General features: G+C 40.0%; 1 protein-coding gene across 1 annotated transcript in view; it reads right to left on the bottom strand.

The window, feature by feature from the left end:
• The window catches only part of hdac11 (histone deacetylase 11), a 122,476-nt gene that overhangs the window by 18,757 nt on the left and 89,281 nt on the right, over nt 1-14,438 (bottom strand). Inside the window, exon 10 of the mRNA XM_043707994.1 lies at nt 11,711-11,807. Within this exon, the coding sequence (XP_043563929.1) occupies nt 11,711-11,807 (97 nt within the window). The remainder of the gene's footprint in view (nt 1-11,710; nt 11,808-14,438) is intronic.

Genomic DNA, 14,438 nt, shown 5'->3' with positions numbered 1-14,438 from the left:
GGGGAGTCCAGAACTAGAGGGCATAGGTTTAGGGTGAGAGGGGAAAGATATAAAAGAGACCTAAGGGGCAACCTTTTCACGCAGAGGGTGGTACGTGTATGGAATGAGCTGCCAGAGGATGTGGTGGAGGCTGGTACAATTGCAACATTTAAGAGGCATTTGGATGGATATATGAATAGGAAGGGTTTGGAGGGATATGGGCCGGGTGCTGGCAGGTGAGACTAGATTGGGTTGGTATATCTGGTCGGCATAGACGGGTTGGACCGAAGGGTCTGTTTCCATGCTGTACATCTCTATGACTCTCTATGAACTGCCAGAAATCAGCTGATTTTCATTTTCATTGAAATAGTGTTCAGGTAATGCAGATTAAACTCCTGCTACTGAATGCAGAGATCGGATTCCACTTTATACATGTAAAGGTTTTGCGCTGTCTGTTTAAGTTGACTTGAAATTCAATAATAATCTCTTTATTCAGAAGTGCAGAAAAGGACAAAATTCAGCAGAAAATACAAAATAGAAATGTTAAAAACTCTTGATCCTCCTCTTATTCCTGCTACATTTTCCACTATTCAAGGGATAATAGTCGAAGATATCGAAACTTGAGGCCTGAATTTATTTTTGCATGAGAAAGAAAATGCCAGAGATCCACAGTCAGAACTTCCACCCTGAAACCAGCTTCTGTCAATTTCACATGGTAGGTGGTGGCAGGGCTTGTCAATTACACTTTCTCATTTCCTGGAGGCAGCTACCTGAACAAATCAGCAGCTGCTTCCATTCGTAATATTGGCAAGGTAGATGTCTGAAGTCTGAAGCGTACAGTTTAGATCTAGTAGAGCCATATCTTGTGGATTTATTTGCATAGTCAGGGATGAGTTTTGGAGTAATAAGCACCCCCTCTAACATGGTTCCAAAACACCTTTGGAAAATGTCAGCCTCCCTTTGGGAAAGGTAATCCTTTTTATAGGATTGTAAAGGTAACCATGAATGGGTGAGCATAAACTTATTGGGACGTCAAAGAATTGTCAAAGCTTTCCAAAGAAATACCAAGATGCCAAGAAACCAACATAGCTGTAAAAAGGCAGAAATGTCATGAATATGAAAAAGTTGAGGAATAGGGACCAAGCCTAGGCAGGTAGGACTAGTCTAGTTTCCAAACCAGCCTTGACTGGTTGGACCAAAGGGTCTGTTTCCATGCTGTAAGACTCTAATTGTAAATCTCATTAGAACTGCCAAATCTGTCAGGAGATTTAAATCTGTTGGACTTGAAACTTTATAAATTAAAAAACTCGGCACGTTTTCTAAAGTGGTGTTATTTTGTTTTATTTCTCAACATAAGTCTATCATTATTTGTGCTGCATGACTGATTTTACAACCCACCATTATTACTCAGTGTCCCTGTTAAGTTACAGTTTGATTGACAACTTCAAATGAAATACTTGTTTCAAGTACTGAAGTGAAATGCCTGCTACATAAGGAAAGGGATTAAGGACTTAAGAGATTAGTTGAAAAAAAATTCAATGTCTGAATTATTTTTATGAATTAAAGATGTCATCAGCTACGTATCAGGTTATGTCCACAGTCTTCCAGTCTGTCTATACTGGTTCCAGGTGATTTGGCATGGAGGGGATAAAGGTAAAGGGTAGTGAGTGGTTGGTGTGAGGTGGAATTAAATTGGCTTGGGGGCTATAAAGGACTATTGGGATGAGTAGAAAGTCATTGATGATGGGTGGGGAGCAAACGGAATAGCAGAAGCCATGGAGTTAGAAGGAGGACCCAAACTAGCATCACCGACCCCAAAGAAACCTCATCACCACAGAACAAGGATCCAACTCACAGACCACTCGTTCCCAACCAGATTCATGGAACCAGGAAATGTCCGAACTCTGAAAATTCAGGTGACACACAGTCATTTTACCCAATATTTCACCATTTAAAATGAAAATTTAATTTAACAAAGTCTAAAAATCAAAAAAATGCAAATGACATCGAGAAATTTGAATTTGTGAAACCTCAAGGTGGCAAAATGTAATATAGAGTTCCTAAGCTGAAAGAAACTGAAGAAAATTCAAGAAGGGTCAGCACTTCCATTCTTTTAATAAGTCATCCACAATATTTTGCCAGCATTGGAGAGTGAAAAGCATTCCAACTCCCACAGATATTGTCCAAATGAGGACTACACTAGGGTAGCTCTTGTTGAATGTGTGCTGCGAAATGTCTCAGCAAAATGATAATCAATTGTGGATGATACAATGCCAAAACTAGCAGCTCCTCATCCCTGCAGCATATTCAGTCACGTAGCAGAGAATCACGTGAAAGGGCAATTTCACAAAGCTGGAGATCCAATGAAGAAAGCTCATCTTAACTGATCATTTATAATTCTGACAAACAGAACAAAAATAACTTGTGTAGTGATTGTAATGAGGTCAGCCAGGTGGACCCCATAGAAGGAGTTCCCTCACTGGAACTGTTAATCTGGTCCAATCAGGGAGCCCTGATAAACAGGTATGTCAGCGGTTCCGTTCACTTAGAACTGGGTCAGTGTCAAGGACTTGCCACATGTAAATAAAGGGTGACTTAATGATTGGATACCAGCCTCTGTGGAATTATTTCAATTTGCCCCTGATTCAAATGCTCCAATTCAAATGAATTATTACATGCAAGAAAATTGAACTAATTGAAAAGTACTACATAGTATGGACATGACTGAAGAACTAAATTAAAATTGCAATTAGACATCAATGGCTACAAATTTCAAATAGAATAAATCAGTAAATCAAGTGTATGATTTCCCCAATGTCCAACTGCGAATTTATTGGAGAAGGCTTAATCATCCACAATGTGCCCGATTAGTGTTAAGTTCTAAATGAACATTAAATTAATATTGGACTTATAGCAACTACCCTGAACATTACAAGTAGGAATGAATGACCTTGGTAAAGTAAAATTAACATAGAACTAACAGCATGGATATAGTCACTCTTACTTAAGATAAACATTCAAAATCACAATGATCTTTGATCCAGTAAATAAGGAAAAACGGTTTCCAGTAGTAAAAGCAGGGAAAGGCAAATAACACAGATTTAAAGCAACAACCGGAAGAATCAGTGACAAAGAGAGTATTGGATTGGCTACCACATTTAAAAAGGCACTGTTTTACTTCACAGTCAGTATACCTTTAAGAGACCTAGTCATGATATCAGTACTGCATTACATCATGTGACCTAATGTTATAAAGACCACCTAGCCCATCTCAATTCATATCATTTGAAGCACAACATACTGATGGGAGCACACCACTCTTTGTAACTGAATAGCTTAAAGTGAGCCCTGAAAGAGATGTAACTGTGAATTTCATATCTGTATGTATTATTGAGTTGTAATGAATATCTGTCAGATTCTTCAACAGCCTGTTACCCACACCGAGTTTCTTATATTACAATGGATAATACAAGCATTGCTACCCAGTTGAAAATATCCTGCTGGAGGCAAAGCCCACCGGCATGGTTGTCTTCCAAGATCTCAGTGTCAGATGTTGAAAACTACTTGAAGACAAATTGGACAGCAGATTCAAACATCGAATACTCTAGACAATCAACAGGATCAGCTTCCAAGAATACAGATATCCATATAGATCTGTAGATAGAGTAATGATCAATCAAAAGACACACTAGTTTCTTTGTGATTATAGTCTCAGATTTTTAATGACAGTAATTTTCTAAGAATTTTTTATTTAAAGTAAAAAAGGCTGAAGTAACAAGTACAATCAAAACCAAAGGCTATACAAACCTGTCTCTGAGTTCTCTATTCCTTTCTTTCTGTTACATCAATTGAATTTATTTTTCTAAAAAAAAAGTATCAACATAGCACTAGAGGGCACGTACGTCCCACACAATGTTGCATCTCCTCCTTAGATGAAAGCATCCAGAGACCCATTCACAGCACATACGTAGACTCAATCCTTATGAAAGGTCACTTCTCTAAAAGTTCACATTGTTTGATAACATGGCAACACAAACATTATATCCATTATCGACACGATGAACAGTTTAATTGGTATCCCAGAACAGATAGTGAGAGACAGCAGACCGCAGGATACTGATGAACAAATTTAAGACGTCTGCTAAGTAAACACTGACCCATATCACATTGTTGTCTCATTATCCATGTTAAAACTGGCCAGCAGAACTTATGATATGCACCATCAAATCAAAGATCATAAAGTGGTTTCTAGAATATGCAACCAGCCCAGATCTAAATCAGTACTAAATTACTACTGATTGCAATGGAACATCTCCAGTTCGGACCAAATATAGAGCATACCAATTAACCATTAAGTAGGGAGTAAAGAAGAGCATAAATGAAACAATCATATGGTTATGTTGAGTGACAAAGTTGTCAACAATTGCAACTGAAAACAATCGTCCACTAGATGAATTTACAATCAACAGATCAGGATGAGCTGTCAGACTTCCATAAAGTGACACTGAACTTTGAAATGGCAGATTTGTAAACTCTGTTTTAACTATATGCATTATTTTAAGAATTGATGACGTAGGCTTTTTATGCAACTATGTATATCTATTTGATATAGAAAGTATAGAATTCTTACAGTGTGGAAACAGGCCCTTCAGCACGACAAGTCCACACCAACCCTCTGAAGGGTAACCCACCCAGACCCATTCCCCTACATTTGCTCCTGAGTAATGCATCTAACCTACAGACCCCTGAATGCTATGGGCAATTTAGCATGGCCAATTCACCTAACCTGCACATCTTTGGACTGTGGGAGAAAACCGGAGCACCCAGAGGAAACCTACGCAAATGCCACATAGACAGTCACCCGAGGCAGGAATCAAACCCAGGTCCCTATTGCTGTGAGGGAACAGTGAGCCACCGTACCGCCCCATGGATAATTACTTTTATCTTTATGAGAAAAGGGGGATGTTGTGTTATGGCTCACAGTCAGTAAACGTTACGAAACATGCTCATGAAATTATTTGTGCCTTACAGTATGTTGCCTCCTGGTGTGAATGTTGCATCATTTATCTTTACTCAGATCACTTAAAGTATTACACACCAATGGAAGCATATTGTTCTCTTTAACAAAATGACTTAATGCGAACACAGGCACTGATGTGCCTGTGAATGCAGTATTTATACATATTATTGAACTGTAACAAACGTCTGTTGGTTTCTTCAATACCATGATATCCACACCTAGTTTCTTACTTTACAAGGGACAACATAAACAATCTGCTAGAGACAAAACCTACATCAGTGACATTCTGTTTTGTCTATTACTCGAAGATTTTCCTGCCCCTTTTGCCAATTACAAAAGGCTTAGAGTAGGAATCTGTTAACTCTGGATCCAAGGAAATGTTCTCTTTTATTCTTCATGGGCAACTATTCTTGAGAGTTAATATTCCTCACCAAAATAGAAATTCACAGGTGATTGAATTTGATCTTATGTAATGTCGGTGGTGTGCTTATAAAATTATATTAATTCAAGTTTCCATATGTTGACAAGAAGCACTCAAAAAAATTCTGCTATGAGGAGTCTCCGCCTTTTTTTATGTTATAGCTCTGTTTCAGTTTTTTTTCTCATTCATCAAAGGAGTATATAATTGATTATCAATAAACAGAGCCATGAGGAGAAATCAAGCCCTAGTACTTCTCCTGTTTCTGGAACATCGGAGTCAAACAGTTTTGTGTAAGCTAAGCAAAACACTTAGTTTTTGTATTCTTCGCCACCATTTATAAATTCAATTGGAAGTTCAGATTTCAGCAAGATATACTTTGTCAGACAATTACACATTAATTCACCCAATATAGTATGGAACCAGCTCCTTGCCTTTGAGGTAGCTCTATGCAATATCATGACAGCAGCTTCCAAAAGACAAAATTATCCCATGTACAAATTGGAATTTGTCTAACTAATGGAGACATACTCAACTGGAACATGACTGAGTTTCACTTTCAAATTAAAGATGGCAAACCTTTCCAGTAGATTAGCACCAACCAATGAATCTGCAGTAATATGGTATTTCTATTCATTGGTAACAAAAAACTTGCACCTTGCATTGAGTGATTAAAAAAAATTCTCATTTCAAATTGACAATCTACATGAATGATTTGAAAATGATCTGCAGAGACAGAGTGTAACAGTTTTTAGTTAGAGACAAAAAAAAATTGCAGATGCTGGAATCCAGCGTAGACGAGCAGAAGGCTAGAAGAGCACAGCAACCAGGGTTATACCCGAAACATCGGACTTCTCCACCTCCTGATGCTGCCTCACTTACTGTGCTCATCCAGTCTCCTGCTCGTCTCCTACTGAATTTAAAATTTGCAGATGATACTGAAATGGGTGGGAAAGCAGACTGTGATGAAGCGATAAAGAGTTTACAGATGGATATTGGCAGGATACAAGAATGGGCCAGAATCTGGTAGATGGAGTTTAATGTGGATAAGTGAAAGTTTGTCCATTTTGGCTGGAAAAATAAAAGGACAAATTATTAATTGTCACAAAGCTAGTCCCTTTTTTCCCCTAAAAGCTGTTCCTTGGCTCAAGGAGACTCTGTCCTTGATCTTTTTCAGAGGAACAACTAACCGGGCCGGGTTCCGATCAGCCTGGTTTGGTACAGAGATGAAAAGCATTTTGAGAGGCCTTTTGTTTATATGTAAACAGATGAGACTTCAGGCCAAAGTGGTCGTGTTTTAGAAGTGACCTGTATAATGAAAGGGGAGTGGTCAGCTCTCGCTGAACTGAGCTGAGGTTTTAGTTCAGTTTTGAACTAGTTGGCAATTCAACCGGGAGCTGTTTGGAAACTCTCTCTCTTTTCTGCCTATCAACTTCAACCTATAAACATGTGTTCTATTTATACTGGTTTTTAAAAGGGAGTTTGCTTATTGGGATTGTTGCGCATTTCCAAACAGTATAATTAAGTCTAGCTGGACTGGTTGAGTTCTGTAGGGGTTCTTCATTCTGTTCTTTGTGCTTCATTGTCTCATTTTGTGAATAAATGTTTGTCTGTTTTAAAATCCAGTAGTCAACTTAGCTATCTTACTCCGGGTAATTTTCACTGTACACTTGCCGAAACAAATTGCAAAGTTATGGTCTGGGGCTGCCTGGTTAAGAATGTTTTTGAGTGGTCTGACCTAGTCCATAACATATTTAAGTGGTAAATGGATTCAAAGTCTGTCAATGCAGAGGGATATGGGCAACTTTGTGCTTTAATCACAGAAAGTGGGTCTGCAGATAATAAGGGGAGATGGGATCCTGATATTTACCATATATACTCACTTATAGATCATTCTTAAGTATAAGTCCCTTCTTTTGGTCAAAAAGTCTTGTATTTTCCATATATCTCATGTATAAGTCGACCTGAGTTCGTCACAGTTACAGGACATTTACGAGTCACTGTGCTTGCCCGTTGCGCTCAGCACCGGCATTCCAGTCTGCTGACCACCCTGCTCCGTTCCGTGTCTTCCAGCAGTCACGCTCCGCGCCAGGTTTTCAGAATTGCTGTGTCCACTGAGTCAGTTTCCACAGTTTCAGTTACCTGCGGTTTAATACAGGGAACATAATACAGGGAACATTCCAGAACCAGGGACCAGGGGACTGCCAGGAAGGTAAATTTCCCATTTTACCTACTTTGTAGATAAATATTCATCCCCTCGAAAACAATACCTTGTGTATAAGTTGACCCCCTAAGTTCAGCTTGAGGGAACCGTCTTCAAAATTCAACCTATACAAGAGTATATATGGTATTGCCAAGGAGCTGGATTATAAAAGTAAAGGAGCGTTGTTACAATTATAAGGTGTTGGTAAGACCCCACCCAGAGTACTGTGTCCAGTTTTGGTCTCCTTACTTGAGGAAGGATATGGTGACACTGGAGACAGTTCAGAGGATGTTCATCAGGTTGATTCCAGGGACAAAAGGGATGTTGTACGAGGTGAATAGCTTGGCTTGCACTCGCTGCGAAGAAATCATGTGCGAATAGGAAGGTTGGATGAGCAATGTATTAGAGTCACAATGCTTCACGCCTGGTATTGGCATTATGGATCCTCATGTGAAGAATTATGCAGTGCTTACAGCTTTCGTGGAACAAAATTACTTTTCTTCTTGGTCCCCACAATCTAGACACAAGGAGCAAGGAGGAAAAGCATTTCTGAACAGTCCTGGGGGTTTTCCCACAAGGCACTCCCAGGGTGAGCAGCCTCTCCTCATTCACTCTGTCAAATACCCAATTGCCTCCCAGATGTATGGCAGGAAGCGTCCGCTTCTGCTCCAGCACAGGGGCAACAGGCTTACCTCTACATATTGCAAGACAGAATGATAGAAAAAGAAAACTTAAATTTACGAGCACAGTAAAGGTGGCATGGGTGTATATGTAAGATTCACTGTAATATGTAAACATTGCCAACTATATTGCTTTCGTTTTATTCCTATGTGCATCATTGTCTTACTCAGAACTTAACTTTCCTGGCCTGCATAACGGTTGGCACTCAATGAAGGGTGCAGGGGAATATTAGACAACTCCTTTACTATGTAGGATAAAATGGATAATGTGTGTTAATTTTAAATATAATTAATGTTCATGTCTGTGTCCTACGTGATGTGTCAGTCCATAGGAAATGAGGAATGTGCAATGTTTCCAGTGTCAAGACAGTTATCTGAGATTATGTTCCACAGGGACAAATGAAGCCAAAGAACCTATAATGATGGAACAGGTTCTGGGATCTCAGCCTGATGTATGTTAACTGTCCTCCATAACCAGTGTTTTTAGCAAGGTTAAGGTAGAAGACAACATTAGCTCACAGGAGTTTCAGAGGAGGAATGCAACAGGACTTGGTAGACATTGAGGAGGCAAACCTGTTTGCACAAAGGTTCAATGGTCTTTAAACTCTCAAAGTCAAAAAATGTGGCCCTGGAAAAGCACAGCAGGTCAGGCAGCATCCTGAGATGCAGAAGAGTCGACATTTTGGGCATAAGCCCTTCATCAGGAATGTCAGGAATGGTATGGCCATATTGTGCAGTGCACTTTGTGTAATGCATACTATACAGTCTCTCCAGACTTAAGGCAGTGTCAATGGCATTTTCAGCATGAATGATAGCTCTAGTAGAGATGGGGCTGCATTGTCGTTCTATTATGCCGTGCACTGGTGCTAATAAATCCAGGGGAATAGCTCTCATTAGCAAGGATCCAGCAATCAATCTGAGCAGAGGCCTGAAAAAGCTAGGGATGTTGCAAGTTCCACAAGATATGAGTCAGGAAAGCTCCCTGGTAAATCAGTATAACCCTGCATGATTTGCTAACCTTGGAATACAGACCAGTGGATGTTTCATGAGGGAAGTCCCTGTGGTTCACAAATGCTGCTGGTTGATCAGAGAGAGCCAATAGCTACATCAATATAGTTAATTACTCTTTGCACACCAGAGAAATGTAGGATAATGAGCAGCACTGCAAAATCTGACAGCCCTGCTTTTTCATCTGTGGTAAACATGACACAAGGTGGCAATAATCACTTCTTTAATATGCAGAAAAATGTACTTCATAGGCTGCCTGTAGAGCCTTGGAAGTAGCCAGTGCCAAAAATGGGGCACCTGCCATCACAGAGGGCAACTGACATGCAGTTTCCGCCAATCTATAGCTGCAGGTCTTGCTGCAGGATCTGACACAGAATCATAGAGATGAACAGCACGGCAACAGACCCTTTGGTCCAACTCATGCATGCCAACCAGATATCCTAAACTAATTCAGTCCCATTTGCTGGCACTTGGCCCATATCCCTCGAAACCCTTCCTAAATATATACCCATCCATTTGCCTTTTAGATGTTGGAATTCTACCAACCTCCACCACTTCCTCTGGCAGCTCATTCCATATACGTACCACCCTCTGCATGAAAAAAGTTGCCCTTTAGGTCCCTTGTAAATCTTTCCCCTCTCACCCTAAATTTAAGCCCTCTAGTTCTGGATTCTTCTACCCCAGGGAAAAGACCTTGTCTATTTACCCTATTCATGCCCTTCATAATTTTATAAACCTCTATAATGTCACCCTTCAGCCTCTAATGCTCCAGGGAAAACAGACAGCTTTCCACAGGACAAACTGTGACTTCCCCTCTCTGATATCTTGAGGAAGTTTGTCAGTGCCCTGAAAATGTACTGATGGGCCTGTAACTTTTATCGCTGATGCTCAACTCACATGATGGTATCCTGATCAGCCTGCCCTCTGGTACTTTGCTCCTACTGCTGCTAAGGTTATAGGAATATCGGGTGTGGGTGATCCACTGGTTACCCATCAAGTGAACTATGTGCAGTCAGTGATACAATAGGAGAATCTGTGTGTCCATTGGTTTCATTCTGAGCCATGTAGTTTTCTACTTCTCCCGCCCTACATTGGATCTGCACTCATGACAGCTGCAACTAAGTTTATAGACTTGGCCAATAAAATCTGTAAACGACCTTGAGTGGCAACCAGTGACCTTGCACCTTTCCCCATCATCCTAGTTGTTCTCATCAGCCTTGACCCTCCCGACATCACTGTGTGCCTTCCTTCAAATCTTCTTTAACCTCTGCATCACCCTGGACCCCAATCAATCTGTATGAAAGCATCATCTCTTCCCTGAGCTTACCTACATTCCTGTCAAATTTGCTGCACAGATTCTAGACACACTTTCATCCACTGGGACCTCATTTCGAGGTTGGGAAATTGTTGTGACCTTCAGTAAGAACTTCAGGAATGTGGTGCAGTTGGGGGAGGGGAGTGTGGCAGGTTGTCCAGACTACCATTTTCGCATCCACATGCCTGTCATATTTAAATAAATAATTAACAGTCAAAGGAGCTTGCTGAAAGCTCAAGATTACCCTTCCCTCATCCATAGTACAGCGCATGGAAAGGCAGGTAATATGAGTGGGCAGCCACTTTATGTTTTAAACTTTTTAAAAGTGTGGGAAGGAAAGGGAGGGCCAACATGCCACTGCCACATAAATGATTGATTTTCAGTCTGAACTCACCTTCTTATCTCAGCTCCCTGATAATTAACTCACCTCACCGCCATGTTGGCCTGCTCCAAGAATCATCATTACATTCAGATCAGAGAATACGAGACCATGTGAAGTCTCAGACTACAACACATGTCACATATACTTTGACTTAGAAGGAAAACCAAGCCACCAACTGGGAAGGAAAGGTTGCTGTGAAACAATAAACTCATGACCCAATATTTAGTATTAGACAGGACAAGGCTCAGTGAGGAAGTTTGCTCTCAGCACATGGCATTTGACCCAATTTGTCCTAAATATTTCCTCTAACAGTAACCTATGTAATACATTGCCCTAAATCCAAAAAAACAAGCAGGCTCCATAGTTGAACTGATATGTTTATAGTAACAGCTGATAAAATATTTAAGTACTGCACATATTTTATAGGATTTCAGAACAGAAGGGAGATAACTTTGACATTTTTCATATGCCTTCTCAATGCATAGTTCCACCAGAATCTAAGTAGTTATGTGAAATATGCAAATAATTCATTGTTTTAAATTCCATGCCATAGCAATCATTCATAAGTCACACATCCCAGATCAATTTCCAAAAGGTCCATTCAATTTATTTCTATATCTTGTTACACCAGTAGAAGTTCATTGCATATAAAACTGTATGCAACACTAATTACATTCAAAATTTAACAGCAGTAACTTGACTTACGCTTTGCAAATCCATCGCCTGGGTAGATGTATCTATTAAAAACATCCATAATATAGACTCTGTTGTCATCCATAAAATCTCTCTCATGTCCATTCCCCTAAGTGAAAAGATGAATGAGTATTTTAAAGAGAAAATTGTTCTTTTCAGAACTCATAAAAACATTGCTGAATAAGTTTTTTTTTGCCAGCTTAATGGTGAAGTACATGCAAGGCATAGAGTACAGTGGTTGAATTCTTATTTGTTGAAGCATTTAGAGGCAATAGCTGTTTTTAGCCTACTGTTTTATAATTACATTTAATTGGAGTAAGTATTGTGCTTTTACAGCACTGCTTGGATATCCTAATGTTATGACTGTCAATAAAGCCATTACTTGGCTGCACTGTATTTTATGTATAAACATAAGCAGGCAACACCAAATTGCATTTGCAAGTACAGTACACTTAACATAACTACAATATCCCGAAAACTTTAGCAAAAGTGTTGGGCCAAATTTAACCATGCCTGGTTTAACAGGCAGTGGTGGTGGTCAGGGAGAAAAAAAGGGTCAAACAGTGGGCAGGAGCAGAATATTGGTTGGCAGGGCATCATCAGTTGAGTGGACATCATAATCATGAAGGGGGATACTGGGTTTAGATGAGATCTAAACCTTCCATTAGACCACAGCAGCAGACATAGGCCATTCAGCCCCTCAATCCTGTCCCAGCATTTCTAAGATCATCGCGAATCTTCCCGAGACATTAACTTTTTTTGTATGTGAGCTCATCACAGCTCTCAACTCCGAAATTTCAAATGTCTATCTATCTCTTCTTTTAAACTTGCAGTCATTTAGTCTCAACAAATCTCTGGGGTAGAGAACATCTGAGCTGTAGTCTTGCCATTTAGATAATATTTGCCTTTTGATTCTTCTGATCAAAACATGACCTCACACTTTCCTACACTAAATCCCATTTGCCAAATTTTTGCCCACTCAACCTATGTATATCCACGTGCAGACTTCCCAAGTCCTCATCAGCAAATTGGGATACATTACACTTTACCCATCCTCCAAGAATTGATCCTTGTGGCACTTCATTAGTTACTTAGTCATACCAGAACATCAAACACATTGGGTAAGAGCACTGGCTCAGGCTCCTCCAACGCTATATTCTAGATGTTAACACTTGTATCATGGCTCACACCTTCCATTTCCTTAACTTACCATCAACCAAATTTCATGTAATTACTCTTAAGATATAACTGCCTCCTCAAGCAGTGTCCAAATAACTCCCCACCCCACACCATCCACCTCAATCTGTCACAGAGTCCATAGCTTGAAAATGAGCTCACCAACTGTGTTGAAGTTCAGTAAGCAGTCAACAATTGCTGCAGATGTAGATTGCATAGGTGTCCACCAGTGGTCACGTACTACAGGTGCAACACATCACTTACTCAGCCATTCTATTCTACTTAATCCATTAATTCGGACAATGAATACCCTTCAGCTCTAATAATGTATCCTTATTTAAATCATTTGGCCAATCAGAAAAGACACTGAAGAAATACTGACCAACCACCAATCTATTTTCCAATTACGCCATTTTGGCTGTAACAGGTAGAAAAGTGTTGAACGGGTTCTCTGCGGCCAATTTTTATCTCCCACAACCACTACCTTTGTCATTCAGGTCCACTCTTAATCTGTTTCAGTGATGTTGACCTACTGCACATTCCACTCAGTTAAGGAAAGACGGTGGCAACAAACTACCCAAACCAGTAATGGCTGGCATCACAGCACATACAACAAAATTGCTAGCAGTTGGCATCACTGCTTCCTACCACAATGTAACAATGAGCATTCCAAAAAAAACCCAGGAGCAAACTGGACATTTGCAGCTTTGAAGCTTTCACGCCATTAAGAATTCTTCATACATATGGTTGGCAGCCACAGCAGCGGAACAGTCAAACAAACTGAAGATAAATTCGTGGAAAGATCAACAAGGGAAAAACTGGACTTAAACAGTATGGCTGTATTTATTCTCAAGACCATGACTAGGTGGTGCAGGAATCACACACACGTGGAAACCATTCAACATTAACTCACTGAAATCCGAGGACATTATAGTCTGACAGAATTGACTTGTCAGTGTTGGTTTTGTTAAAACATCGATGCAAGGGGTGCTCCTGAAATTAATGAGAAAACTGTTGTCTCAGAGATGCATTTTCAAAGAGCCCTCAATGCCTCAGCCACCACCTCACTCTTTGCCTCATTCTCTGAGCGAAGTGGTGAGCCATGCAGTCATAAATGCAGCCAACAGTGAGGTAGTTTGGCGATGGCCAGAATTAAGGACACAAAGGAGCAATTTACCAGTTTAAACATAGTTTAACAGAGGAAGACAGTGAGAAGACTAAGAAGGTGCAGTAGATCCAAAATTTAAAACTTGGTTCAGGTGGAAAGAATTTCGTAAGACCCCAGGGCACTTGGCTTTATGTGGAAAAGTTGTGCAGAAGGATAGACATTGTTTACAAGACTGTGAAAGCTGTAAAAATCATCCATTTTGCTCACGAAATAAGTGTAAAACCTTTGCATGCAGAACATGGTGAACCTCTATTTTGGCCACAGAAGTCAGGAAATCTGCACTTTAACTGTGAAAATCCTGGGAAACATCAAGTGGTATTGAGAAATAGCTTTGCTATATTACAGAAGTTGTAAGACAAGGAAAATAAAACAGCATTGAAATAATGAAGTAAGAAT

The sequence above is a fragment of the Chiloscyllium plagiosum genome, chromosome 18 (genome assembly GCF_004010195.1).
Source record: "Chiloscyllium plagiosum isolate BGI_BamShark_2017 chromosome 18, ASM401019v2, whole genome shotgun sequence".
Lineage (NCBI taxonomy): Eukaryota > Metazoa > Chordata > Chondrichthyes > Orectolobiformes > Hemiscylliidae > Chiloscyllium > Chiloscyllium plagiosum.
This window is presented reverse-complemented; position numbering and strand designations above follow the sequence as displayed.